This window comes from Nomascus leucogenys, chromosome 5 (assembly GCF_006542625.1).
Source record: "Nomascus leucogenys isolate Asia chromosome 5, Asia_NLE_v1, whole genome shotgun sequence".
NCBI classification, from domain to species: domain Eukaryota; kingdom Metazoa; phylum Chordata; class Mammalia; order Primates; family Hylobatidae; genus Nomascus; species Nomascus leucogenys.
The window spans coordinates 132,794,674-132,820,041 of record NC_044385.1 but is presented as its reverse complement, the minus strand read 5'-3'; the positions used below and the strand labels follow the sequence as shown (position 1 = coordinate 132,820,041).

The window sequence follows — 25,368 nt, the reverse complement described above, 5'->3', positions numbered from 1 at the left end:
TTGAGATGTACACGTTAAAAGACTAATGTTTCAAAAACGGATACTTAAAAGCAACGTACCATAAAAATCTTCAGAAATTGTTACAAAGAAGAGTGAAAGAAAACAAGGTGTTTTACCATATGCATTTTCGGTTTTAAATTTAGCGTAGTGGATAATTTGTTTTAAAAATACATCATTTATAGAATTACTGCCCAGTTTGTGTTTGAAACATAAATCCTGGGGTGGACGACATTAAATTTAAAAAAAAATTGGGCATACAGTATATTTTAATTTTTCATACTGAATCGTACATTTGCACTATGCCTTATTTCTACCGTGTTCTTCCTACTGTTGGACATATAAAAAGATTTTCCTTGGAACTGTGACTTGATTAGATGCTGCAGGATGCTGGATCCGGGTCGGTGGACCGCGGAGCTCTCGAGATGCGGAGAAGCAAAGCTGGCCGCTAGTGGGCGCTGTGGCTCCGTGGAAGTCACGGACGAGCGTCAGCACCGGCGCTCGACCGGGAAAGTAGCGAGGAGTTCCTGCCAGCTCTGCTCTGGGGTCTTGCAGGCGCCGAGTGAGAAGCACATGCCTTGACTTTTCCATCTCACACCCTCTAAATCTCTGGTCACTTTGGGAAGCGCGCGTGTCTCCTAGAGGCTAGTGAGACGGTCCCCGCGGTCGTGCCTGTGCCGGCGACACGCGGGGAAAGCTCCATGGGCGCCACCTTCCCGGGAGGACAGGAGGGAAGGGAGACGCCCGAGGAGAAGGCGGGAGGCGACGACGCTCAGGCCCTAATTAGAGCTGCAAATTCCGGCGCCGCGTCGCGGGAATCGTCTTGCAATTCCTGGCCCCACTGACTGAAGCTGAGCCGTAGGCGATTGGTACCAAAATCAAGTGAGAAGCCCTCGCCGAGCGGCGTCGGCAGAAGCGCGCAGAAGCCGGGAGCTCTAAGGGTGCGCGCGGAGTGCAAGTCCTGCACGCGGGGCAGCGCCGCATCTGCGGAGGGGGGATGCCGAGCGGAGCCCGTTGCCTTCCGCACCGCGCGAGGGAAAGCCGCGCCCTCTGATTCCGCCGAGAGGGAAGGCGCCCCCGGGCGCGGAGACAGGTGGCCCGCTACTCGGCCGTCGCTGTTTCCACGTCTGCACCGCGCCCAGAAGGCCTCTCGCCGCCCCGGGGGCGCCCTGTGCACGCGCTGATCACTTCTCCTGCCCGGCGTCTGCTCCGCTCCTACCGCCCGCGGGAGCCGGGGGCGGGGCTCACCTGTCAGCCCGAGCCCCGCCTCGCGGCGCCCAATGTCGGGCGGGGATGGCGGACGGACGGACCGACCGCCCAACCAGCGCGCGGCTGCTGAGCCGCGGGCCAATGGGCTTCGCGCGGTGGGGCGGGGCCCCGCGTTTATAGCTCTGTGACAGCGCGCCGGCCGCGCTGACTCTCCTCGGCGGGGACCGCGGCGCCGGCCGGAGCGAGGAGCTGCGCACGCAGCGGGTCCCGGCGCCCTCCCCGCACACAAAGGCCCGCGCGCGTCCGGAGCCCGCGGCGGGGACCGAGCTCCCTCTTGCCTGCCCTGGGGGCCGGGAGCCGCGCGGACTGAGAAGGCTCCTGTGTGCCCGGAGGCGCCCTACTCCGCTCCGTGCTCCGGGACATGGAACCGCGCCGACGCGGCGCCCGCGCGCTCGGGCCGCTGCCCGCTGCACTGGATCTATAGTCACAGGCGGCCCCGCTCGGGGCGCAGCGCCCGCCGCCCGCGCCGGTCGTCTCCGCTCCGGGTCTTTGTGTCCCAGCCCGCACCCGCCCCGCCGCCCCGCGCCCACCCGCCAGCCGCGGCCGGCCCGGCACCCTGGAGCCGCACGGGAGTCGGCCGTCCGAGCTGCGTCCGGCGCGGCGCCCCGGAACCCCGAGTCCGCCGCGCCGCCGCGCCCCGCGCGTGCGCTCCCGCCCCGCGCCCTGAGGGCCCCGGAGAGCGAGCGCATCTGGCCCGGCGACCGCTGGAGCTGCGCAGCGCGCCCCGGAGCTGCCTGCGGGCGCACGCCGTCTTCCCCGCCAGTCTGCCCTGGAGGATTGGGGGTCCCAGCCTGCGTCCCGTCAGTCCCTTCTCGGCCCGGAGTGCGCGGAGCTGGGAGTGGCTTCGCCATGGCTGTGAGGAGGGACTCCGTGTGGAAGTACTGCTGGGGAGTTTTGATGGTTTTATGCAGAACTGCGATTTCCAAATCGATAGTTTTAGAGCCTATCTATTGGAATTCCTCGAACTCCAAGTAAGTGGCGTCCGCGATCCCCCTATGTCCCTGCCCCGGGGTCCGCTGCGCCGTCCGGGCGGGAGGAGGGGTCAGTCCGCGGGGCCTCGGAGCCTGTTTCTGGAACCTCGATTCCACGTCCCCCACCCCCAACCCCACCCCATTTCACTAGATGAAGACTCCTCTTTCGGTTTTCCAACCCGAGCACCGCTGGAAGGGACGGTCTCCCTGCCTTTCCTCTCCCGAGCGCTCCCGGGCGCTAAAAGCTACTATCGGCTCGGGTGTCACGTCCGGAAAGGTGTCCGGTGGCGATACCTGACCCTCTCCTGTTTTCGAGGACGAAGGACATGGCCACAATCTAGGCTGGCCGGCACGCGGGGACTGGTGGGCTCTGGAGAGAGGCGGAGATGCTGCATTCGCGGGGAGCGCGGGCGGCGTGGTCCGGGGCCCGCGGGCGGGCGGGCGACCGGGTGGCAGGACGCGAGCAGCGGAGCGCGTCCTGGAGAGGGGAGCCTGGAGTCGCTACGCGGCCCGCAGAGCCCTGGAGCCGGGGCGCCTTGGCACCGCGCCGCCAGCCCGAGGGTGCGCGGGGAGCTCGCCTGCTTCGCAGGAGAACTCGGGCGTCGAGCCCTTTCCTCCGCGCGGGGGAGACGGACCTTAGGCTTCTCCCTGAGGGCCCGCCGCACCTCGGCCTCCCGCTTCGTTCCTAAGCCGGTAGCCCCGGAGTATGCGGTCTCGATGGCCGACCTGATTGTAATGTACTTCCTATAAAAGCTTAAGGCCCTGCCCAGTCGACACTGCTCCTGAAGCCTTCTCCCTCGGTACCCTGGTAGGAATGGGGTCCTTAAGATCAGATTTGCTCTTACCGGACGCTATAGCCGGGAGCGAGCCAGGCCTTGTGGAGAGTAACTTTCAGTTTGGGCCACCAGAGTGCATTCAGAATTTAGAAAATCCCATCCATCCCTAAATCTGTGTGGTCATAACTCTAGTCATCTGGGCATTCAGTACTGTATATCCCCTTATTTCGAATCACAGCCAAAACATGTTTTACAGAATCATGGAATTGTAGTCTCGGGAAACTTGGAGAAGTATGCAGACATTAGCTGGTTTCTGGAGAAAACGTTTGAGATCAGAAGCAAAATCAATGGCCTAATTGAAGTTGAGCAAGTTGGGCCTGGTTTTAGGAGAAAAGAAATGGGGGATTGATTTAGAAATCACGTCTTAATTAAAGGAGTGTCCATTCTCTTAAAAGTGTCAAATTTCAAATTCACTAACATGTTAACCAAGAATCCCTTCATGAAATGGGCAAAAACGTCGGTTACAAATCGGTTTAAACAAATGTTTGTATGATGCTAGAAGGCACTTTCAACACCGCTCATACGGAGAAGTTACTTAGCTCAGCGTCCTTCCATGTAGTCTGCTCTTGCATGGATTATATTTTTAATGTAAATTATTGTATTTGCTGATGAAGTACTGGCGGCGGCATCTTTGCATCGATGCCGGCTTGGGAGGCGCCAGGTGGTGCCGGAGGGAGCCGGGCTAGGACCTCGCGCTGCAGCAGGCCCCTGAGTCCGGGAGAGGCGGGCGGGCGGGCGAGGCGGTCGGGGGGAGCCCGCGGCGCCGCTGCCCGCCCGGTGCCTCCAGAGGTCACTCTTCCATGCGGAATCGCGCGGCGCCAGGCCTCGCCCCTCCCCCAGGCCGCCTTCTCCAGCCACTCTGCACTTTCACTGACCGGCTCTCTTTGAGGCTGATTTTTTTTTTTCTTATGAGGATTTAATATTTCTGTTTAAATCTAGTTGAAAGAAATTCCGTTAGCCTCTTCAGCGTTTAGTTCGGTGTGTGTGTACCTTTATCTTTGCGTTATTAACTATGAGTTTGTGTGTATCCGGTAGGAGAATTAGAAATATCTAGTTGGGAGAAAAAGAAAGGTAGAACAATAGTTATTTCAACCTAAGGTTTAGACATTAATAACTTCTTTCTGTAATGTGTCGAGGTGGGGGGTCCCGGGGGGAGGTGACAGGTATTTACCGCCCCCCCGCCTTCTGATGATGAAGATGAGTCTGTCTTTCCAGCTATGTCCAGACCTGCGAGGGCCCTGCGTTTCCGGAAGCCTGCCGTTTGCGCGGTTGAGGTTGCTGCTGCTGTCTTGTCCTCCAGCAGCATTTCTTTTAAAATTCTCCTGATAACGGCTTGCCTGGATGACTGGATCGTGTGTCCCTGGAAAAGGTCTCCTTTGCAGCTGAATGCTAGCTCCAGAGATCAGAAAGATTTCTCCCTGTAGGAGCCATAGGAAAGAGCCCTCTCTAAGTTTTTGAGAATGCATACAACCCCCTGACGCCAGGGGGTCGCTTTCCTTGGGCAAGTTTTATATTTATTTCCAGGGGAAAGTTTCAGTTGGTAAATATGATGTGGCAGGAAGGTAATCAAATGCATTGAAGTTTCACATCAGTTCCTATGAACTGTGGAACAATTCATTTGTAATGAAGCCGCCATCAGTAATTAGATTTGTTTCATTCAGGGGTCAGCTTTTTTAGCAGGTGGTCGACACAGGGAGCATGCAGCAGCTGTTTGGATACAGGGTCCAGAAAACCCTTTGTAAATTCAGCGTCTCCGTAACGACTTTAATCACATTGTCGGCTCGCCCGTCCCTGACTGTATGTAATAATGGAAAGATGTCCTGCGTGCTGAAACGGTAGCTGCCCTGTTAGGTTATTCACATTGCTTTGATATGTTCTGGTAGAGTTGGGTCCGTTGTAGCCATTTTGGTTGTTTAAAGTTTTTTTTTGTTTTTTTTTTTTTAATTCAGCAGAGAACAGCAATGCCTAGCTTCCGTTTTTAACTAACACTTCAGTAGAACATTTTTTCCCAAGAGGGATATTTTGGCCTAAGTAAAGTAGCGGGCTCTTTTTTTAAAACAATTAATTTTACTTTAATGTGAGCAAATCTGTATTGGTATGGTGTTCTGCAATGCATTACACTGACTTTGTTGAAAATTTCGAGTACTAATGCCTTATGTCTGGGGTTACCATTCCCTATGCATCACATACTAGTTAGTTAACATAGCGTTTTGCTTTTCCCATGTAATTTTTTCCCTATATAGTACTGGATTCCTGATACTAATTGACTTGATACAAAAGAATGGCTGGATAATATCCAGATAACGTATAATACGTGGGCTTCACCACAATCAGGCTCTGAATAAATACAGACCTGTTAGAGATTGATAAAATAAACTACAATGGACGGTGCTGTTTAAACAGTCCATTCAATAACATATATAAGCCAGCCTGCCTTCCATTGTGTCTGAAATTCTTATTTTTGTAGGTAAACAAATGCACATTCAGCACTGATTGAATAGCCCCTTGAACTATGCTCCACAGTTTGCGTTTGGGTTAATCTTGTCGGTTTTAATATAGAGAGAAAAAAGCTCAAAGCACCAGGGGTGGAATTGTTAGTGCTTTCACATCCACATTCCTCACATTTTGTCAGGATGATAAACTGTAGGTAATGGACTGTCGTTGTTCTACAGGACAAGTGAGCCAGGCAGAGCACAAAGACCAAGCTAAAGGGATACCTCACAACGTGCTTGGTAGCCTTGTTTTCAGATGAGAATTTATTTGAGAATCACGTGTCTAGGGACTGCACATCTTAACCTCAGCAATTACAGCTTCAAGCCCCAGAAACAGGAGCTAGAGGTTAAGATGATTTGTTAAGCACTTGGTTCTAAATCTTTTACAAAGCATAAGCTGTTGACACTTGTTCTACCGATGCAAAGAAATGCAAATGACTCCAGCATTTCCAAAGGCTTCTGACTTAAGCTAAAGCATGTGGACAGGTGAATTAGCCATTGGCCTGGAGACCAGCTAAAAACTATGTGTTTGAGTGGTTTTTCCATAGAGTCAGCTGAAGAACAATTGGTAGATTTATCTTAAAACCTCTTGTCTGTAAACTTACTGAGGTGCATCCTTCGGTTGGTGGATCAGTGAGATAATTGCCTTCAGTTGGACATTGCAACTGGAGCAACTAAATCCTTGCTGTCTTTCCTTCCTCTGAAATCTTCCAGGTAGCTCCCGAGAGCTTCAGTATGACACCAAACTTCGGGCGACGTTTTAGAGTGCGTTCACCTAATGGGAAACTTCGAGATCCCACCGCGACTGCAGTAGTGCGTCATAGGAATGGGAGTGGCAGGGAAAAAGGAAATACAGATTGTAGACCCTAATACAAAAATTTTTAGGAAAGATATTTCTTTAACGTTTTATGAAAACTTCATTCTTAAAATACTTAATTGCAAACTAGACAAATAGAAGTGCTCTTCTAAGGAAGGTGATTAAACTGGTCCTCCTATCAGCCTAATCTCTGCCTGCCTTTGCTGCTGACATAAAGAACCTGTTTTTCAGGTCACTTAATATACATCTACATAGATTTGCTTATGAGCTCACCCTTTGTGTAGCGGAGTAGAGCCTTAAAGAGGAGTGCTCAACTGTTTAAAATATTTTGATTAAAATATGCAGAACCCATAGAACTATAAGCTTCTCGTCAGGAATTAGCTCTTTCAGGGAAGAGCTCCCCCCTTCTTTTTAAGGGGGGAATTAGAAGGAGGCTGGGGGAGGAATATAAGAACAGCAAAGAAGGAAGGATAGCAAATGGGACATGTTCCGAACAGCTTGGAAAAACTCCTGTGGCTTCATTGTCTCTATAAAGCCAAAGAATACAAAGACATCAGCAATTCAGCCCTTCTCCCATGATGGAAGATGTAAACCGTTGACATGCCTCCCCTGTTTAACTTGTTTAATTCTCATTTTAAATTCAGCACGATACTAGCCGTGTGAACTCTGAAGATTTCTTTAGTAATCCATTTTGTAGTTCCGAATCAAAAACAAAGTGAAAGGGTCTGACACAATTTGCTTTTATTTTTAGGCAAATCAACCCTGGTCATAGTTAATAAGGGGATTACAACTCAGACTAGGTCTTTACAGATGTGATGTAAATCAAGGGCAGAGTATAAAGAAACTGATCCCTTTTGATTGAAGTATGGTAAAAAGGCATAGAGAAACTAGCAGCAGTAATCTGATTGTATGGCAATAAAACCACCATTTTCTGTCTTTCAGATAAAAATAATGTGGTAAATCCATGCAGTTCATAAGATGTAAAGGCAGATAAAGGGTGAAGCCATGGCAACATATAGATTAGCTTGATGTTAGAAATGACACGTCTCTGAAAAGGGCACGGGAGGAAGGCCCTTGCCTCCAGGCTGTTGGGCATTATGTGAGAACCGCACAGACTTGGAAACTGGGATTAGGAAGCATGAAAGCTCTACTTGTGGTCTGGGATGGCTGAGGCGGTAAAGAAAAGCTGCTCAGTTCTTGCTCATTGGTGGTGGATAATATGGCAAAGGTAGATTTCATTGACTGCCTTTTTTATAGATTGAGATTGGGGCTGATTAAAACTTCAGATCACTGCAGTTGTTAGGGCCTGGGAGATTTTCCTTTTTAACTCCTGGCCTAACAGCGGCAGCCGTTCTGTAGGATTAACTGCACTTCGCGGTCGTTGCCTTAATCTATTTGGGCTTCAGGCAGGGACATGCTGGGAAGGAACAGAGACCAGAGGGGATAGGTAGGGCTGGGGTTATCTGAAAAGAAAACAGAGACCTTTTGATTTCAGCCATCTTTTCAGACCAGCTCCCTCTCCCACTGCATGGTAGAAGCAAAGGTAAACAGGACACATTGTCCCTCTCCCTCAGCCACAGAGCTCTTCTGTGAGTTTTGTCTTTCCCACCCTGGAAAAAAAGATATAATACAATTTTTAAAAGGGGAGGGAGGAATTTAGTTTTAATTCAAATGAGTAGTAATCCAATATGCTAAAAGCAGTGGGCTCTACCTAGATGTAATTTTACTCGTAAATGTGAGTCTTAAAACTTTGAGTTGAATGGGGTAGGCTGTTAGAGGTAGTATAAATTACAGGATTATAAAAATGCTAGTGCTGCCCAGCCTTAAAGTCAAAAACAAAAAAATCTGTGTGCTGTTGAATCTTACCGCCCTCTGTCCTGAACAACCTTGTAAGTAAGCTAGACTTTTGTTTTTGCCTTCCATACTTTCCATTTCAGCCATTAAACAAAATAAGCCATTGAAACCACGATTGGGTTCCATGCAGAGTGACATACGCAATTGGGTCAAGCCAGAAGGAAATACTTGCTCGATTGCCCCCTATTTGGCATTACAGGAAAGTCTCAGCACTTTGGAAGAGTCTGAACTCTCAAGACGTTGGAAATGCCAAAGGCTGCAAACACCCTAAGTGTCTTTCTTGATGGAGTGCATCTTGGTGTGTTTTACAAAGGGGAATTCAGTGCTGGTTTTTTTTTTTTTTTTTTTTTTTTTTTTTTTTTTTTGACAGCAACATAGGGCCCTTCTAGACTCTTGGATTCTGTGTCTGACAAAAATGGTCATTAAATCATAAATATTATAGTTTAGACCCATTTCACTGATTTTATTCCGAATTCTCAACTGACTTGAGCATCTGTTTGGGGCTGTAGATACATTGCCCCTTGTTGCCTGTTTTTCTTGTTACTATGGGAGTTACTGTAGCCATTACTATGTAGCTTTCATAGACTAAAAACATTTTTAAAGTATTGCATATAGGCTGGCCATATCCAGTGCCTGTTACTTTACCTTCTTTTTCTAACTTAATTCAGCAATCTGTATTAATAGATCCATTTCATTTGTCTAGCTTCATCAGAGAGGGGCTACCCCCTAATTTACAAGCTGGTCACATCGAAGCACCTTGCATTCTACACTCGACAATGATTGCTAATGGCCCATTCAACTAAAGTATTTGCTTGTTAACAGGGAACAGAGCATGATAAATGTCCAGCAAGCTTGCCGCCTCCTTCAGCTTTTCAAACGCAGACTGGTGCATATTTATGGCAGGCAAATGACAAAAGAAAAAGCTGAATTGCCCTGGCCTCCAGCTTTCTATCAGAAACAGGGTTAAAGTGATTAAAGCAGTCATTCAAGAAAGCCCTGCCATTTGTTTACTAACCTTCATCCAACATTTAGCTTTGCAGTCTACCTGTGAGAAGATATTTCAGAAGTATTAGAGATAAGGAAGGAGGATCTAATGCAAACCAGTGAAAAGAGCAGGTGACCAGTTATAAAATGCTTTCCATGCACATTGAATGCCAGGCGAACCTATTTCTGTTATTCCAGCAGAGAACCAGCAGTGCCTCTAGACTATTAACATATTTTCCTTTCATGTATAAATTCAAATATGTAATTCTAGTCTAAAGCATTCTGTGGCTGGTAAGTACATACTTGCTGATTTCAAATAAGAAAACATGGAAGGGAAAGCTCCATTAAACAAGTTGTTTCTGCCCTTATAATTCTCTAAACAAAATAGGAAGAAAAAGTGGGCAGTAGTGGAGTATTAATAGTGTGCTCTTTTCATTCTCTAAAGCATGAGTAGGTAAGCGTTCACACTACTCTGTGGTGGGCATACATTTAGAGCGCTGCGAATGAACCACCGCCGTTCTGCCATACTTAATTTATTTATGTTATTATTTTTATTATTTTATTGTTGTTTTTATATATTATTATAATTATTTATTTATATTACCAGTTTATTTTCTCAATTTAAATCCTGTTGCATCCAATTTTAATTGCAGTATTTGTATCTGTCTTCCCATACTTGCTACCCACATCCCCATTGCCACTGCGGCCTTATCCATGTTTTCCGTGTACACCACTCTCGTATCACCCTAGAGTAATTATGAGTGCTACCCAGACTTTTGAAACCAGTAGAGACAACATGTTTGTCTTTGAGGAAAGCCAGTGATGCTTTAGCATTTTTGGCAGGGGTGGATGTGTGTTTAAGTGGGGTGGGTGCAAAAACCCCTTATTGTCTGCCTATTCTACTGTTGTTCCCAATCCACATTCCCTGCGGGGCACCTAACCTGTGTGCATAGCAAAGAATTTCCGACCTTCAGAGCCAGAAGTGTTTCTCAATCGATCTCTTCCAGCCTAGGGTTATAGCTGATGAATTATAATCCTTGCTCTTTCCACACCTTTACCTGGGCTTACCATGGCCCTAAAACATTTGCCCAGAATCAGAATTGTCTAATGAGTGAGTGGGGCAGGGCAAATCGTGTTCCAGACCAGCTGAGAATGTACCTAGCTGCAGAAGAAGTTCGAAAATGTCATCTTTTACTTATCTATCAGAACTATATTCGAGGTACATTTTAGATTTTTAAAAAATGCAAGTTCTCGTAGGCCTCGAATCCCCCCTTTCTATGGGAAAATGGATCATTATTATAATGGACTGTCCAGTAAAGTTCTTGATTTCTCCCAGACATGTTCTCTGTCTTTCTGACACAGATCAAGAGTGATCTCTTCAAGTCTTTTCTTCATAATCCCACAGCACTTTGTACTTAGATGTACTTAGAAAGAACCATATACACGGTACGTCATGATTGATATGCAAGTCTTCACCACTCTACCTGTCCTAAAAGTCAGGGACACACCTTCTTCATTTCATCAGTCCCTACTTCTGTCCAGCATTGGCATCCAGTAAGTATTAGTGGAATGGACAGACAACCCAGATTTGTGTTGATGGCAGTTTAGCCTGTCTTAACTGTCATCCTTCTGCTACTAGACATGGATGAGACCTGAGACAATGGGACTGCTCAGAGGTCCCTGGCACTTGAACTTTAGGGCACCAGAATCCCCTGTAGGGCTTGAGAAAACAGGAGTTTCCGGACCCCACTCCCAGAGTTCCTGATTCCTGAGGTCTGGGATGGGGCTTGAAGATGCACATGTTTAACAAGCTCCCAGGTGACGCTCGCAACTGCTGCCTCAGGGCCACACTGAGAACCCTCGCCCTACACCAACCTTTCTGGGAAAACAACTCAACATTAAAGCTGTTTGGGGATCTCTGAAGAAATCTGTGGTCCTTGCCTTGTTGGGGGAGCATCAGGGATCTAACCATTGATGGTGGAGTATTTGTTGTTAATTCAGCAAGCAACTATTAAGTGTTAGGCCCGTTACTCGGCTCTAACAATACAAGGCAGAGTGACCTGTACCCTCGAGATTTAAAGTGTAAGTCCAGTAGAGAGAAGCCCAGGTGGGAGCAAGCACATTTAGAGGTAGGTGCCTGGTGCAAGGTGGGGACACAGAAGAAGGGAATGGCATTTGCCCCTGGAGGGGTCCGGAAACAGCCCAAGGGAGGAGGAGCTTGAGTCTTGAAATACTGTGGGCATCTCTAAGCAAAGTCACAGTAGACCGAAATAAAGAAAATAGTAAGCAAGCCAAAGAAACAGTATTTCCGCCAAGGGCAGCGTGTGTCTATCACGTCCACCTGTGAACACGCCCCAGGATTCCCTACATCAGGCCATTGCTCAAGACAGACCCCTCACAGGAACAGCTGAGTCACTGATTTCAGCTACTTCCATGTGAGAATTATCAGTACCTACTGCTCTTCAAAATGAGTGTGATCCTGGATAGGTGAGGCAATTCGGTTTCGCAGAGACAGCAGGGCAAGTGCCATTGTAGTTTAGTTAAGGGCACAGGCTTTAGAGTTTGGCTATGTGAGTCCAATCCCAGTTGAGCCATTTATTAGCTGTGTAGCTTTAGGAGCAGTAGCCTTAGTGTCTCTCAGTTGTCCCATCTCTGTAATAGGGACAATAACATAATAGTGCTGAATAAAAGAGTAACAAAATTTTGGTCAACGTTTACTGTATTTAAAGAACTAAGCTCCGTGATTCGCACAATGAACCAATCAATAAAACACCAGTTGTTATTAATAAAAGTCAGTTGAATATGTACTGTGTGCCCGGCCGGGTTCAATTTGCCTTTGCATACAAGGAAAAAATTAAAATACTCTGTTAATAAAGACTATAGCATAATACTTTCACCTTAAACTCCTTGATGTTAATTTATTTTGTTTACCTGCCAAACTTCTACTCATTCCTTATGACTTTCTGCTACACGAAACACCCTTTGTATTTCTTTTGTCCTATTAAATTAAGTTCTCTCTCCTCTACTTTCCTGCTTTTGGTGCTTTCTAATAACACTTTTAACCGTGGACTTTCTCATTCATCTGTGCAACTGTGGACTGAGAGGAGGCTCTTTGAATTCATTTTGTATATTCTAGTAGAGAGTACTGTGAGCAGTTGGGTTGTTGAATGGATACATTAATTCAACCTGGAGGGATGGGCAGTATTGCATTTTTTACATTGATATTACATGATGTTTAGAAAACTGCTTAACTGGTGGACATTGTTTTATTAACAGCATTTTGTGTATAGCACTCACTATGTGCCAGCTGCTATTCTAACTGCCTGACAAATACTCCTGAAACCTTCATGGTAACCATATGAGGGAAGTACTTTTAATATATCCATAATACCAATGGGGAGACTGTGGCCAAATTGGTTAATTAACTTAGCCAAAGTCATATTGAACTAATAAGTGGATTTAAACCCAGCTCGTCTGGGGCCAGGATCCCTCTTTTAATCCTCTGCCTCCTGCTTATGCTGTTGCATGGAGTAGTCTTTATCATATAACTAAATTAAGCATGCATTTGCTTAAAGCAGTGCATACATGATGGATCAAAAAGTTTGTGGTATAATTGGTTTAATTCTGTCATTATCCATTTTGATTTATAGTCACTTTCTTATGATGGTCATGTAGTTTTAAATGGAACCTTTGAATCTTTGATATAATAAGGTTATGTCAAATCTCGGGTATAATAAGGTTATACCCAATGGAAACAGAATAATGATCAGCCCATTTAAAGGATGACTGGAGAGTTATTACAATATATAATAGTCATGCATATATGGAGTATTATTCCTTTGACTGGTAACATTTTCCTTTTAAAAATTGAAACATTTGATTGTTTCTTGTTGGGAGAAAAAGAGGTCAGATTTTTGAGGGGAGATCCATTTGGTGAGATGCTGAGTGTGTGTCAAGCTAAGGAGATAGTATGACATCTTTTTTAGAGTCTAGTCACAATTAAATGCCATTTTATTTTCGATTTTGGGATCGGTGCCAGCTTCCAGCTTGTCAGAGCTGAGAAGACTCAAATCAAGTCCAGGCTTATTTCTACAGCAAACTGGGATTCTGGCTTCTTGCCTGTGGATTCATTCAGTACAGCCCATCTGGCTTTTGATGTTCTGCAAGTTTGGAGCCATTTGTTTAAGGAAGCCAGGCGGTGAATATTGGTGGGCCTGGGGTTCTCTTGACTCCAAGTGGTGCCCCTTGGTTTGCATTTTCACCATGCTTAGCATCTGCTTACCTGGAGACCATGCAGCCGCCGGCCAGAGGTCTCCAACAACCAAATCTTCATGCCTTTTAGAACTCAGGGTCCCCAGCACATCCTCCTTCCTCCTCCTTGTCCAATTACTTTCATGCAGTTCTCAGTAGCTGCTTGTTTGAGCCACTTATAGTATTTAACTTCTGGGGTGTTTTTGGGTTTTGGTCAAGGTAATTCCAGGCTGGATGTGGTGACTAAGCAGGAAATATATGGGTCGTCCACGAAGTTACAGTGGAGCACTGTTTCTATTTTCCTAAGGTACACAGCTGTGGGGGTGATCCCTATGGAAGTCAGGAACCCAGTCTGATTTTGCTCCCTTTTGATGTTAGCAGTACAGACCTGGCTGTTTTGTAGCCTGCTTTGTTTTTCTTCCCTTTCTTCCCTAACTCTATGGGCTGTGGCAAAGCCCTGAGACGTGCAGGAAAATGTCTCCTGTCATACGCCCACAGCAGACCTGGCCCTGACCCTCCTCTGAAGCCCAGGAAGGAGGTATCTGTGAAGCAGCCTGCTTGTAAAGCAATTGCACACAGCCTTGTAAACTGTGTTACTAGGCTGATTATGCTTGACTGGCAAGGTGAATCTCTTATAGCCAAGAGAGAACTTGGAGAGTTTTATCTCATCTTATGCCTTATTAATTTGTTCATTCTTTAATTACACAGACACCTATTGAGCACCCTATTTATGCAAGGTACCTGGTCGGGGGTCAGAGGGAGGGTCCCATGGTAAACAAGACAGACTCAGTCCTGGAGGAGCAGGAATGGCAGCCCCTTGCTGGGCTGTTGGCCCCACCAAAAGGGAAAGGTTTCACTTTAATAATACATGGGTGAATCATTTTTGTCAATAGGCAAAATTCTTTGTAGTTAAAAAAAAAATGTGATGGTAGGAAGGAAAGGGATGGGCAGAGGGTTAAAACAAAAGATATGCTCTCGCTAACTCTAGATTGCAGTATTGTTATGCTTGTCACTGTAGCTTAATTCCATTTCTTTGAGTTTTTTCAATGCCAAGGCATTCCCTGTATGATTTACGTGAGCCTTTCATCTCCACGATTTTTCCCACTCAGGTAAATGAGCAAATGGATTTGAACACTCATATCTAAAACAAGAGAGAACCAGCTGGAAATGCCCTTTGAATTTCTTTCTCTATGAAAACCATTTTTCTTTCTGGTGCCTCACCTATAAATAACAAGAGTTCCACCTTCCTTTATAGACTCTTGCTAAAAGCGTGGTTTGGAACAAGACTGTACAGGTGCACACAAATTACAGTTGGGAAAGAAGCCTGCAGTGCATCTTGTCTCTGAGGGTTATGAAATCCTCCTTTTAGTAATGGAGCCAGCGTGATCAAGCCAGCAGGATGAAATTTGGCATTTGTGAGATCACACCCCTTCTCACTTGCCCACCGTACGTAGCATCCCAGCCTTACTCTTCAAATCTCCACATTTTTTCTTATCCAGCTACGAAATTCATAGGCTGATTTTTTTGGGGGGTTTGTGTGGGTTTTTTTTTTTTTTTTGGCAAATAAAGACCTGCATTTTTATTTTGAGATAGGTGGTTGAGTTTTGTCTTTAATTTCATGGCAGAGATTTAACTAGTCTCAACTTTTGAAAAGACAACAATGATATTTGGGGATCACCCACTTAAAGTTAGACTTCTAGATGATTAATACCAAAGTAGATGATTTTTTAGCCTCAGCCAGTTATAGGTATGCCCCTCTGTGAATTGGAGGCTTTTATGACAGTGAAAATCATGGCACAGATAAAAATTAAATAAATACTTCTGTTATTTTCCTGAAGAAAAAAAAAAGCTTAAACTATGAGAATACTGTCTTGGAGCATTTAAAAATAAAATTAACTTTAGCCAGCAGGATTTCGAGCATTACATCACAAATGAAAAACTAGATTCACATCAAAAGGAGTCAGTTTTCATTCAATTGTGCAGCACTGTGGGCTGTGAAATTTAATATTATTTTGACTCATATGCTAATTGTAAACTGACAGAGGAAAATGGATTGTGTTTAAATAAAAGGATACACAGCATCACACGCAGCTCTGTCAAATACAAGTTGAGGTCTTTGGGCCAGGAACTGGGAGCCCTCTAGCTCTGTTATTGCAGATTCAAGTTTGACAAATAAAACTTTCCTTTAGACTGTAGTTTAATTACTTTTTTTCAAAGGTATGCATGATGAAGAGGCACAAATACACCTCACCTTGAAGAGTTGCCGAACTGGTTTGTGTGCCTATCAGCTCCCCATGTGTTTGAATTTCTGTGCTTCTCATCTTTCCTTTTCTTGAAAAGATTTTGCTTGTCATTGGTGTGAATTGTACCCCCCACCCCCACCCATCTAGTCTTTGCTCTCAGATTTATAACACTTTAATGGTTCCATTGCTCTTAGACCCCTTTTCTTTTCCTTGAATAAATCAGGTTCATGTTGCAGATGATATTTGTTTTAGGAAAGTGTGAAAGAAGGGGCACCTGTGAAAACAGGCAATTGTTCCAACACACATATACATTCAAATTAAAGCAGAAAATGTCAATTAAAGCCTCCAATTACTACCTTATTTCTTGGAGGTTTAAAGCCGCTGAGAAGATAGTGGCGCACTCGCTGGAAGTTTTAAGGTAATTACTTTTTACTCTAAGCAGTGGTATCTGGTAACCTAATTCCGTATAAACCTGACACCCTATAACTACACCCCAGTATTTCTCTGATTTCAGAATAAGTCTGCATAGAAACTTGTTCTGATGTTAAAGTGCAAAAGGGGGCAGTAAAGTGCTATCCACAAAAAAGGAAAAAACATTTTCCAAGTATTTCTTATTACTGCCTGTGTCTTTCGTAGGCCCTGCCTTTATTTATTCATTTTATAACAAAACTCTTATGTTTGGGGCATTGAGAGAATATCTTATTAAGCTGTTGCAGCAATCTAGCATTAAATGGAAGACATGCAAGACTGAAGATCCTGCCTGTTTATGAAGTGTGCCATCAAATTCACATGCTCATGATGCAAAGTCCTTCTTTGGGAGTATTTGTATTCCCAAGTGCACAGAGCACTTCGGAAAGGAGCCTTGGTCTTTGGTGTTAATGCTCTTCTAGCTCCGTATAGACGTGGCAGGCCCGAAGTACATGGTGGGGTGAAGGGTCAAGGGTTTGGGCTTATCCAGAGCAGCGTGCATCCTTTGTCAGGAGGTGACTGGAAACACCAGCCAATTACAGCAGAACTGCAGACTGCTCATCCGCATTCGGAATTGCAGACGAACCAGTTTGCACTGTGACTTCTCTTCTTCACTGTAGGCTTTGGCATTTAATTAAAAATTAAAGCCTTTTATGGAAGAAGTAGATGTTTTCCAAAATGGGGTAAATTCGAAGTATACTTAATACAGAACACTGGCTTGGGAATAAACCAGTAATATTACATGAGTTTTGGTTTGCAACTGCTAGGCCTGAGCCTCTTTGTAAAGCTGGGATTTAGAATCTTTGAAATGTTTGTACAGTTCAATGATTAAGCATAAATTGTATATATTCCCTATTTTTCACTTATTTGAGTAAACAAGTTTGTTACTACAGCTTCTGTGGACTCAGATTTATGTATTAAATAGGCCACACCTTCAACTAGGATAATTTTATTTATCTGCTTGCTAGGGAATTGCATCAAAAGTTTAAGTCTGTAGGCATTAAATATTTTAAATGCTTATTTTTAAAGTCAGTTATGAAAGATAGCACAAAGTTTTTCTGAAACTACATTAAAAAAATAATGTTTTAATCTTATCACAAAAGCATTGACTATTTATTGCAAAGAAAACACAGAAAGCTAAAAATCATTCTAAGTCCACCATTCAGTAGCCCAAAGTGGCCTCAGGTAAAGGCGGTGTGTGTGTGACCATTTGTTTATGGTTGTCTCCGTGCAGTCAGCAAAATAAACAGAACAACATGCCATGTATTATTGATGTGTATATTTTCAACTGAAATTAGCCATCTGCTTACAATGATCATATACACTAATATAATTTTGAAATGAAAAGAAAAATAATTCTTTGTAGAGAGTAATGCAAATTGATTATGAATCTCGCCCTGCTTGGCAGTTTGCCCCAGAGGTAGAAGAGCTTTATGTGTGGGCCTCCTCCCCCCACACACATTTATTCCGCTCGCACGTGCACCAGCATCCATGTCAGGACTCACCTTGTCCTGTTACATGAGTAACATGGCCCTGCGTCTCAAGTGCATGATAACTGCCATAATTACACATAAATATTTAAATGGATCTTTACGTGTGTAATACTAGGTAGAAGTGGCTCTGGATCGAATCTGATGCTTTTTAAATAGAAGCTTTCCCACAGCATTTCCAAGCACTGTCATCGTGTCTGTCTCGATTTGGGATTTACCTGGCCTAGTTGTCTGTCTGGACATAGAAACTGGTAGTTCCTGTTTGTATCTTTTGTGTTCTGATCTCTTTATTCTGTGTCAGCTAAATATTCTTGCAGTCAGTTACTAACATATTAACACATCCTTGTTTGGAAACTTTGGCATATCCTTCCATGGTTTCCCTCTGTGGATCTATTGCGTCCCTCAGGAGAGCCACCAGGCATATTGTCACACATTTCGTGTGTATTTTCAGAGACTGCACCAGCATCAAGCGGCCCCCCAGCGATTTGGATTTTCTTCTCGGTTAATCTACACTCTTTGGCCAACCTTGAGAAAACTTGTAAGAAGCCATCAGATGTTTGTGCTAAGGTGCATGTAGTATGGTCAGAGGAAGAAAGAAGCAGGGAAAATGGAGTAGCCATGGGTGGGAGGGGAAGCAGGGAGTGCAATTTCGGGTTCACGACACAGCTCTCCATAAACTTCTCCACTGCTGGCTTCCCACGGATCCTCCTATTACACTGGGCAAAGTGCAGAAATAGATCAGGCGACCACTGCTTTCGTCCATTTCCCAGGCACCCTGTGAGACCTGATAATGCAGTACAGGTCAGCAGAAAAGTCCAGGCTTGACATCCCAACGTGCCATGGTCTGGTCTGTGAATGAAAATCACATGAGATGACTTCTGAACTCCAAGTGGCTGGTTTATGTTTTCAGTGTATTAGGCCTGTGTTTTAAACAAGCGTGTGCTCGTAGTGTAGGTTAAAACTTTCTGTTGTCTTCATTAATTATGCTATGTTCCAGTCTATTAATATTAAAGAATATTGTGTTGCATAATGACTTTTTTTTTTTGGAGACAGAGTCTCGCTCTGTCGCCCAGGCTGGAGTGCAGTAGTGCGATCTCGGCTCACTGCAACCTCCGCCTCCCAGATTCAAGCAAGTCTCTGTCTCAGCCTCCGAGTAGCTAGGATTACAGGTGCCTGCCACCATGCCCAGCTAAGTTTTGTATTTGTAATAGAGACGGGGTTTTACCATCTTGGCCAGGCTGGTCTTGAACTCCTGACCTCGTGATCCACCTGCCTCAGCCTCCCAAAGTGCTGGGATTATAGGCGTGAGCCACCACGCCTGGCAACATAATGACTATTTTTTAAAGTTTTTACAATTATGACTGTGAAGTTGAAATGTCTAAATTATTAGAGATCCAGTTTAGATTACTAAATATTTATGTCTAATTGAGATTCTTAGACTTAGCCAAAGTCTAATACTTCCATGTAGAAGTATTAGAGTCTAGATTGGTGAAAAACTTGGAAAAAGCTTGGATGAAGTTCAATAGGTAATCCAAGAGTAAAAGTAGGTTCCAATATCAGATCATTTCACCATAGGCATTTTAAGTTTGGAAGCCCTACTTGAGTGTTTCCAGTTTTTTTCCACATTATATTGTCTCTATATTTGATTCAAAGGCAGGGCACCTATTGTCTTGCTTAGGACTGATTCACTGGGAAAAACCACTGGAGTTGCCTATTTCCACTCAGTATGCCTCACTCTTAGAGCAGCTTCCCATGGTTTCCAGGGAGGCCCTCCAGTGAGAATGCACCAAGCCACACGCCATGGCCTGGGAAGCAGTCCTGAACCTGGAGATTCTCTTGATGGAAAGGAAGAGGCAGCCTTCCCCTCCCAGGAAGACAGTAGAGAGAGCCTGCTCTGACTTTGCTCAGAGATGGAACTGGTCTGGCTCAGTTCTCTCTCCTACGTGGGACATGAATCACTCTTGGTGGTCTTTGCTTTTTATTTGGGCTTAAAATCAGCAGACTTTATTAAATGACACCTGATCTAACCACTCGCTGTCTGGGCAAAGTTTAACAAGAACAGCCTCCCCCCATGTGGTATGGGTTGTAACTGTGGCAGTTTCCCTCTGCTGTTTTTGGTTACAAGATGAACATTATCTGAACACACAGAAAGAAATCTGTATTTGGCATCCATAATGGAAAGTCAGTTTAGTAATTTAAAATTAGCCAGTTATCATCATCATAATTCTTTTTAACACTTTCAAAGTCAGCATAGGAGAAGTGTATTGTTGAATATTACAAAATATTTAGGGCACAGATAGATGTGCTGTGTAGTTTGATTTATTAATGTGTCTAAGTAATCAAAGTAACAGAATTCAAATATAAACCCCATCACTTCAAAAATAGGAACTCTGTTTACTGACTTGATTATAACATATGGAACTCAATTGTTTTCCATTAAAAAATGATAGTATTAGGAAACTCACCCCATTTGCTTTTCATATATATTCTGCTATTTGCATAATTGTCTGGAGCCCATATGTAATATTAAATGTAAAACACAAGTGCCATGTAGCTGGTCTGTTTCTTCCTCACCTTTTGGTTCCTGGCCTCCTGGGGAAGGGTTGCACATCTGAGCCGTGGTCTCAGATGACTGCCTCGGAAGAAGCCCCTTCCCTTCAGACACCACTGATGTGTGCTTGGTGTGGAGGTAGACTTTCCCTGGCTCTCCATGTGACGCTCACATGTGCGTGTCTTGATTTCCCTTAACTTCATGGACAGCTTGATTTGGGGGAAAAAAATGTGTTTTGCAACGCCGGAGTTATAATTGAATGTGCTGCAGTCAAAACTGAAAAGTGCGCAGAGAAAGGGGGCTTTTCCTGTCATGCTCATGGGGCACCAGTGTGTCTTCACCTGTTTTGTGTGTTAGGTCCTTGTGTCATGCTGAAATGAAGAACATGGGATGTGTGGGGCTTTGGACAGTGCTGAGCCAAAAGCAAGTGCTCAAAAGCAGCTGTGTTTGTATTATTAGTGGTTCTGGAGGTGGCTGATTGCCTTGCATTTTAAGTAGAGAGGGATCGTAGAAGACTGCCAGTACTCAACAACTTTTTCCAGAGAGAAAGGGTCAGAAACTGCATCTGCAGGGCTCCTTGATCTCCAGAAACGCCAGTGTGCCTGGGAGGGCATCTGCGGAAATCCAGTCTCTCCTCCTCAGTATGTCCTGTCCCGACTCAGTGGTTCTGTCTTCAGAATTCCTATCGTGTCTGTGATCTGCAAAGAGCGGTACTTAATTCGACTTCAATTTGTATAAATGTTAGCTTCTATTTGTTCATTCCTATTTTTTATTCAACTAATACATTATTTATTGAGCATCTACTCTGTGTCAGCCCCTTGGGCATTTAATATTGAATTAGTCACCTGTGGGACTTGCCTGCCCTCAGGGAGCTAGACTATAAATTCCTAATGATCAGCGAACTCCACTTTTCTGTCACTCATAACGTCTGGCACAAAATAGGTTACTTGAGTTGTGACACTCACAGTACTGTTGTTTGCTGCCATGGTGCTTTAGGAAGTGTGCGAGTTCCCGGGAGGCAGAGTCAATAACGCAGACTGCAACTGCACGTGGTGAAAACATGGCCAGGAGAGCTGTAGTTCAGGCTCTCAGCTCAACTGCACTCTGTCCACTGAGAAGCCATAATTTCTTCAATTAAAGTGACTGTGTGCTATGGCTGTTTATGTATACGCTTAAAAAGTAAAAGCTGCTAAAGCACTCAAGGATTGAGGCCTTTTGTATTGATTTAATTAAAGGAATAATCATTGTTTTAATGAGCTCTAGAAACAATTACTTTTGAAGAGCCGAGGATCAAATTCTTGCCTCACGTTTTGCCGCAATGTGTTCTGAAAGGTGAATTAATGCTTTTGGAATCATCAGGAATAGTGAGTTTTGTCACGATTTACTTTTTACAAGCACATCAAATATGCATATTGAAATGTGAGCCTCCCCGCCACACTTCCGTTTTGATAAGTATCCCCCTGGATTGCCATCCCTGACCATTATAGATTTTTAACAAAGTTGGACAGTACACACTGAATGAAAACTTCACATCAAGGAAGGCCTGGCGTGTTTGTAAAATGAATTAAAAGGCTTATTAAATGATTTGTGTGACTTATGCCTTCTGAAAATATGCCCTCAAACACAGAGATCCCCGAAGCCACACCGACCCCTGCGTCCCATGTTCTTGACCTCACCGCATCAGCACCAGCAAGAGCTGTCGCTGAGACGGTGAGTGATGAGAGTCAAGAGGGGTGACTTGCATGGCCTGGGAGGAAACCTCCTGTGAATCTTTAGTTAAGCAGGGAAAAAAAAATCCTTGTGAAGGAAACAGGATCTTGGGAGCATTTTGAATGAAGAAAGAGCATAGTGAGCCAAACTTGAGACATAGGGTGTAATGTGGGAGAGTTTTAAGATTTGCAGAGATGTACAGCTTGGGAGGAGGTGTAATGCATTTTCTTAAAAGAGCTGAATGAATGGTTGAGGAAATGGGTACATCTGGCTTGGTTAAGGATCCTAATCTCTGAAGCCTGGGAAGCCCCCAGGGCTTGTAATTCAGGAATACTTCCCCTAATAGTAGCTAACTCTTATATAGTGCTGTCTGTGCAGGCTACAAAAGGAGCAGATTAAGGATAGAAAAGGTTTGGAGTGGTATGAGAAACCCTAGGCAGGAATTGACTCTTGGTGTTTGTAAACCTTAAAGATGTCCTAAAAAGGTCAAGGAATAAAACGGCAGAAAAAGGAAATGTCAGGAAGATGATCAATTTAATGTTTATGAAATTTAGTTTGTACTTGCAGCCCGGCATCTTGCCTGAGGTTTTTAACCTCAGCAGCACATCAGAATTACTGTGTGTGTGTTGGAGGGGCTGGGGGAGATAAAGAAATTAGCCTCATCCACAAACATTCTGATTCAGTCTGTTACTTGAGAAACTGAATTGTGTTTTGTCCATAAAGAAGATGAAATTGTCTAGAGAGAATACATTGCCATTCACAGGGTTGAGGGGATACCACAGAGAGGCTTCCACTGTGATCTGCATTTGTCAAAAGTTCTAGAGAATTCTTCAACAGTACACACATGGTTGTTTTCAATATATCATTGTTATAAAAATTCATTTTGAGTTCTGTTTCACAGAAAGTTTTTTTGAATGAATGAATGTCATATGTCCTTGCTAAAGGAGTTCAGTTAAAAAAAAGGGGACCATCCTTCCTTTTGGGGGTTGTACAGTACCACATTCCCAAGAAAGAGGTAACAGCCACATACATTTTTCCTGCCAATAAAGAGTACGGGTTTTTAATATGAATCCAAAATATGATTTCTGTTATGTTTTGTGCTGCTTTGTAACCACACTCAGGCACTTTTCAGAAAATTAATACCATTCATTAGCATAAATCATAAACTATTCCCTTGGTATGGGTTTGAAATTGGGGGTGCCCTATCATCCTTGCTTTATCTCTTAGTGAATTATGACCCTGTAGTCATCATGGCTGGTGGGCGTCTCTGGTTAAAGAAAGGGTTGGATTGGAAGGATTCAGAGGCGGTTCTTTGTTCTCAGGCTTTAATATTTTAATGAGCCTGCAGGCTTGGCTGCTTACGAACGAGCTGGGATTTCTAAGTGTGTTGTTAGTGTTAGCACTTGTAGAAGGATGTTCATTAGGAAGTTCTTGTTTCAGTTTTTCAGAGAAACTCCCCATTAAAGATCATTCAGGAACATGGCTCCCAAGAAAGAGGAAAGGGAGGAGGGAGGCTTTTAGCTATAAGCATTAAGGGGATATTGTATCAGTAGTCTTAGTTCTAAAGATTTGCTTCTGAGAATTAATTGGAGCAAATACATCTTAAGGGAAGGAAAAAAAGATTTGTAGAGCAGGGACAGTAGTTGTTGTCCTTGCAAGTAGAGGACTCTTCATTTTGCAGCTGAATCAATACCACAACTAATTATTTCTGGTTATCTTTTATGCGTTTGTAAGACATTTCTTTTGTTCAGTGTAATAAAAAACCCATTGTTTGATCAGTGACTGGCTAATTATGATAAGTAATTTGAAACAGTCTTGATGAAACTTGTCTGTTAATTAACATCAACAGCACATGGAAACTAACAAGACAACAAAGTATTAGTGGATCCACTGTTCCCTCCAATTGATGAGCTCTCTCTGTGGCATGCCCAATAAACTAAAGCTGCCAATGGTTAAAAAATAACAAACATGTGGGAGATCTGACTCACCGTGGAGGAAAAGTTACTGTAAAGTTACACAAAGGAGTATTGAAATATTACGAGCAAGGGGGTGGTAAAGAAATGTCAGCAGGTAGCCTGATCCTATGGCTTAGAGTAAGGGAAGTGGTTTCTCTCTGTCTTTCCTTTTTCTTTTAAAGCTTAATTCCAAAGTACATTCATCCCATATTGATCTGAAGTAAGAGACTTTTGATAAATAAAAGCATGAATCTGAAAATGTATAGTTTGGGATTATCGGCATTGCCTGGCTATCTTGTAACTATCATTAATACTGTTAATTTTTATCAACTCAATGGCTTTTTTTTCTTATGCTTTTAGATTTCTACCTGGACAAGGACTGGTACTATACCCACAGATAGGAGACAAATTGGATATTATTTGCCCCAAAGTGGACTCTAAAACTGTTGGCCAGTATGAATATTATAAAGTTTATATGGTTGATAAAGACCAAGCAGACAGATGCACTATTAAGAAGGAAAATACCCCTCTCCTCAACTGTGCCAAACCAGACCAAGATATCAAATTCACCATCAAGTTCCAAGAATTCAGCCCTAACCTCTGGGGTCTAGAATTTCAGAAGAACAAAGATTATTACATTATATGTAAGTATAATTTTATTCATTTATTTTATAGAAATTAAGATAAGCTATATAGGTTTGTATCAATTTTTTGTTTCCTTAAAATTATTGTGGCAAATAATTTGATGAGAATCTTTGCTGAAAAATTGTCCCCCCCCCCTTTTTTTTTCAAAGAAAACTTCATTGAATTTGGGACCCTGTGCTACCAGTATTCATTAAGTATACATACCCAAAGAGAAAAAAACACTAGAATTCTTAATAGTATTGAAATAAATGTATTATATGAATATATTCAGCATCTCTACTGACAAAACCATTTTTAAGGACCATTGGTGGATTTTGCTAGGTAAATCTTGTGCATTGCCTTTTCTCTTCACCCATCCATCCATTCATTCACTCATTCATTTCGTATTTATTCTGTGCCAGAGACTGTGCTTAAGGGCTAGGGATTCAGCAGTGAAAGGTGGTAAAATAGCATGTTTTCCTCAAGAAGTTATCAATCTAGAGAAGATGGAGCTCATAAATCAGAAAAACGGGGATGACAGGTTACATTAAAACCAGATTCAGAAGAAAAAGACAAAACTTGGTTTGCTCAGTGAATTACTCTTTTTTGCATACATATATATAATTTGACACCCTGTTTCAGGAAGAGATGGCACATATCCTTTGGGTCATATCTGAGGCTAACTCGTGAGGGCGTGAAGTCAGCTGATGGGCACATTTGGAGCCCACGCCTACTATGTGCAGATCTCTCGTCAGCCTCATTCCCAGGGCCCCAGGTGTTGTTAAAGCCTAGGTGACTCAGACAGCTGTTCACATTCAAGCAATGAAGTCTTTTTTCTTAATTTCTTTGGTTTAAA

At 43.9% G+C, this 25,368-nt stretch overlaps 1 protein-coding gene across 3 annotated transcripts in view; it reads left to right on the top strand.

Moving 5' to 3' along the window:
• The first annotated feature begins 1,389 nt into the window (after nt 1-1,389).
• The window catches only part of EFNB2 (ephrin B2), a 45,840-nt gene continuing 21,861 nt past the window's right edge, over nt 1,390-25,368 (top strand). For all 3 annotated transcript variants that reach the window (XM_030813674.1, XM_030813673.1, XM_030813675.1), the window contains exons 1-2: nt 1,390-2,237; nt 24,249-24,532. In XM_030813674.1, coding sequence (XP_030669534.1) covers nt 2,116-2,237; nt 24,249-24,532 — 406 coding nt within the window. In that variant the 5' untranslated portion in view covers nt 1,390-2,115. The remainder of the gene's footprint in view (nt 2,238-24,248; nt 24,533-25,368) is intronic.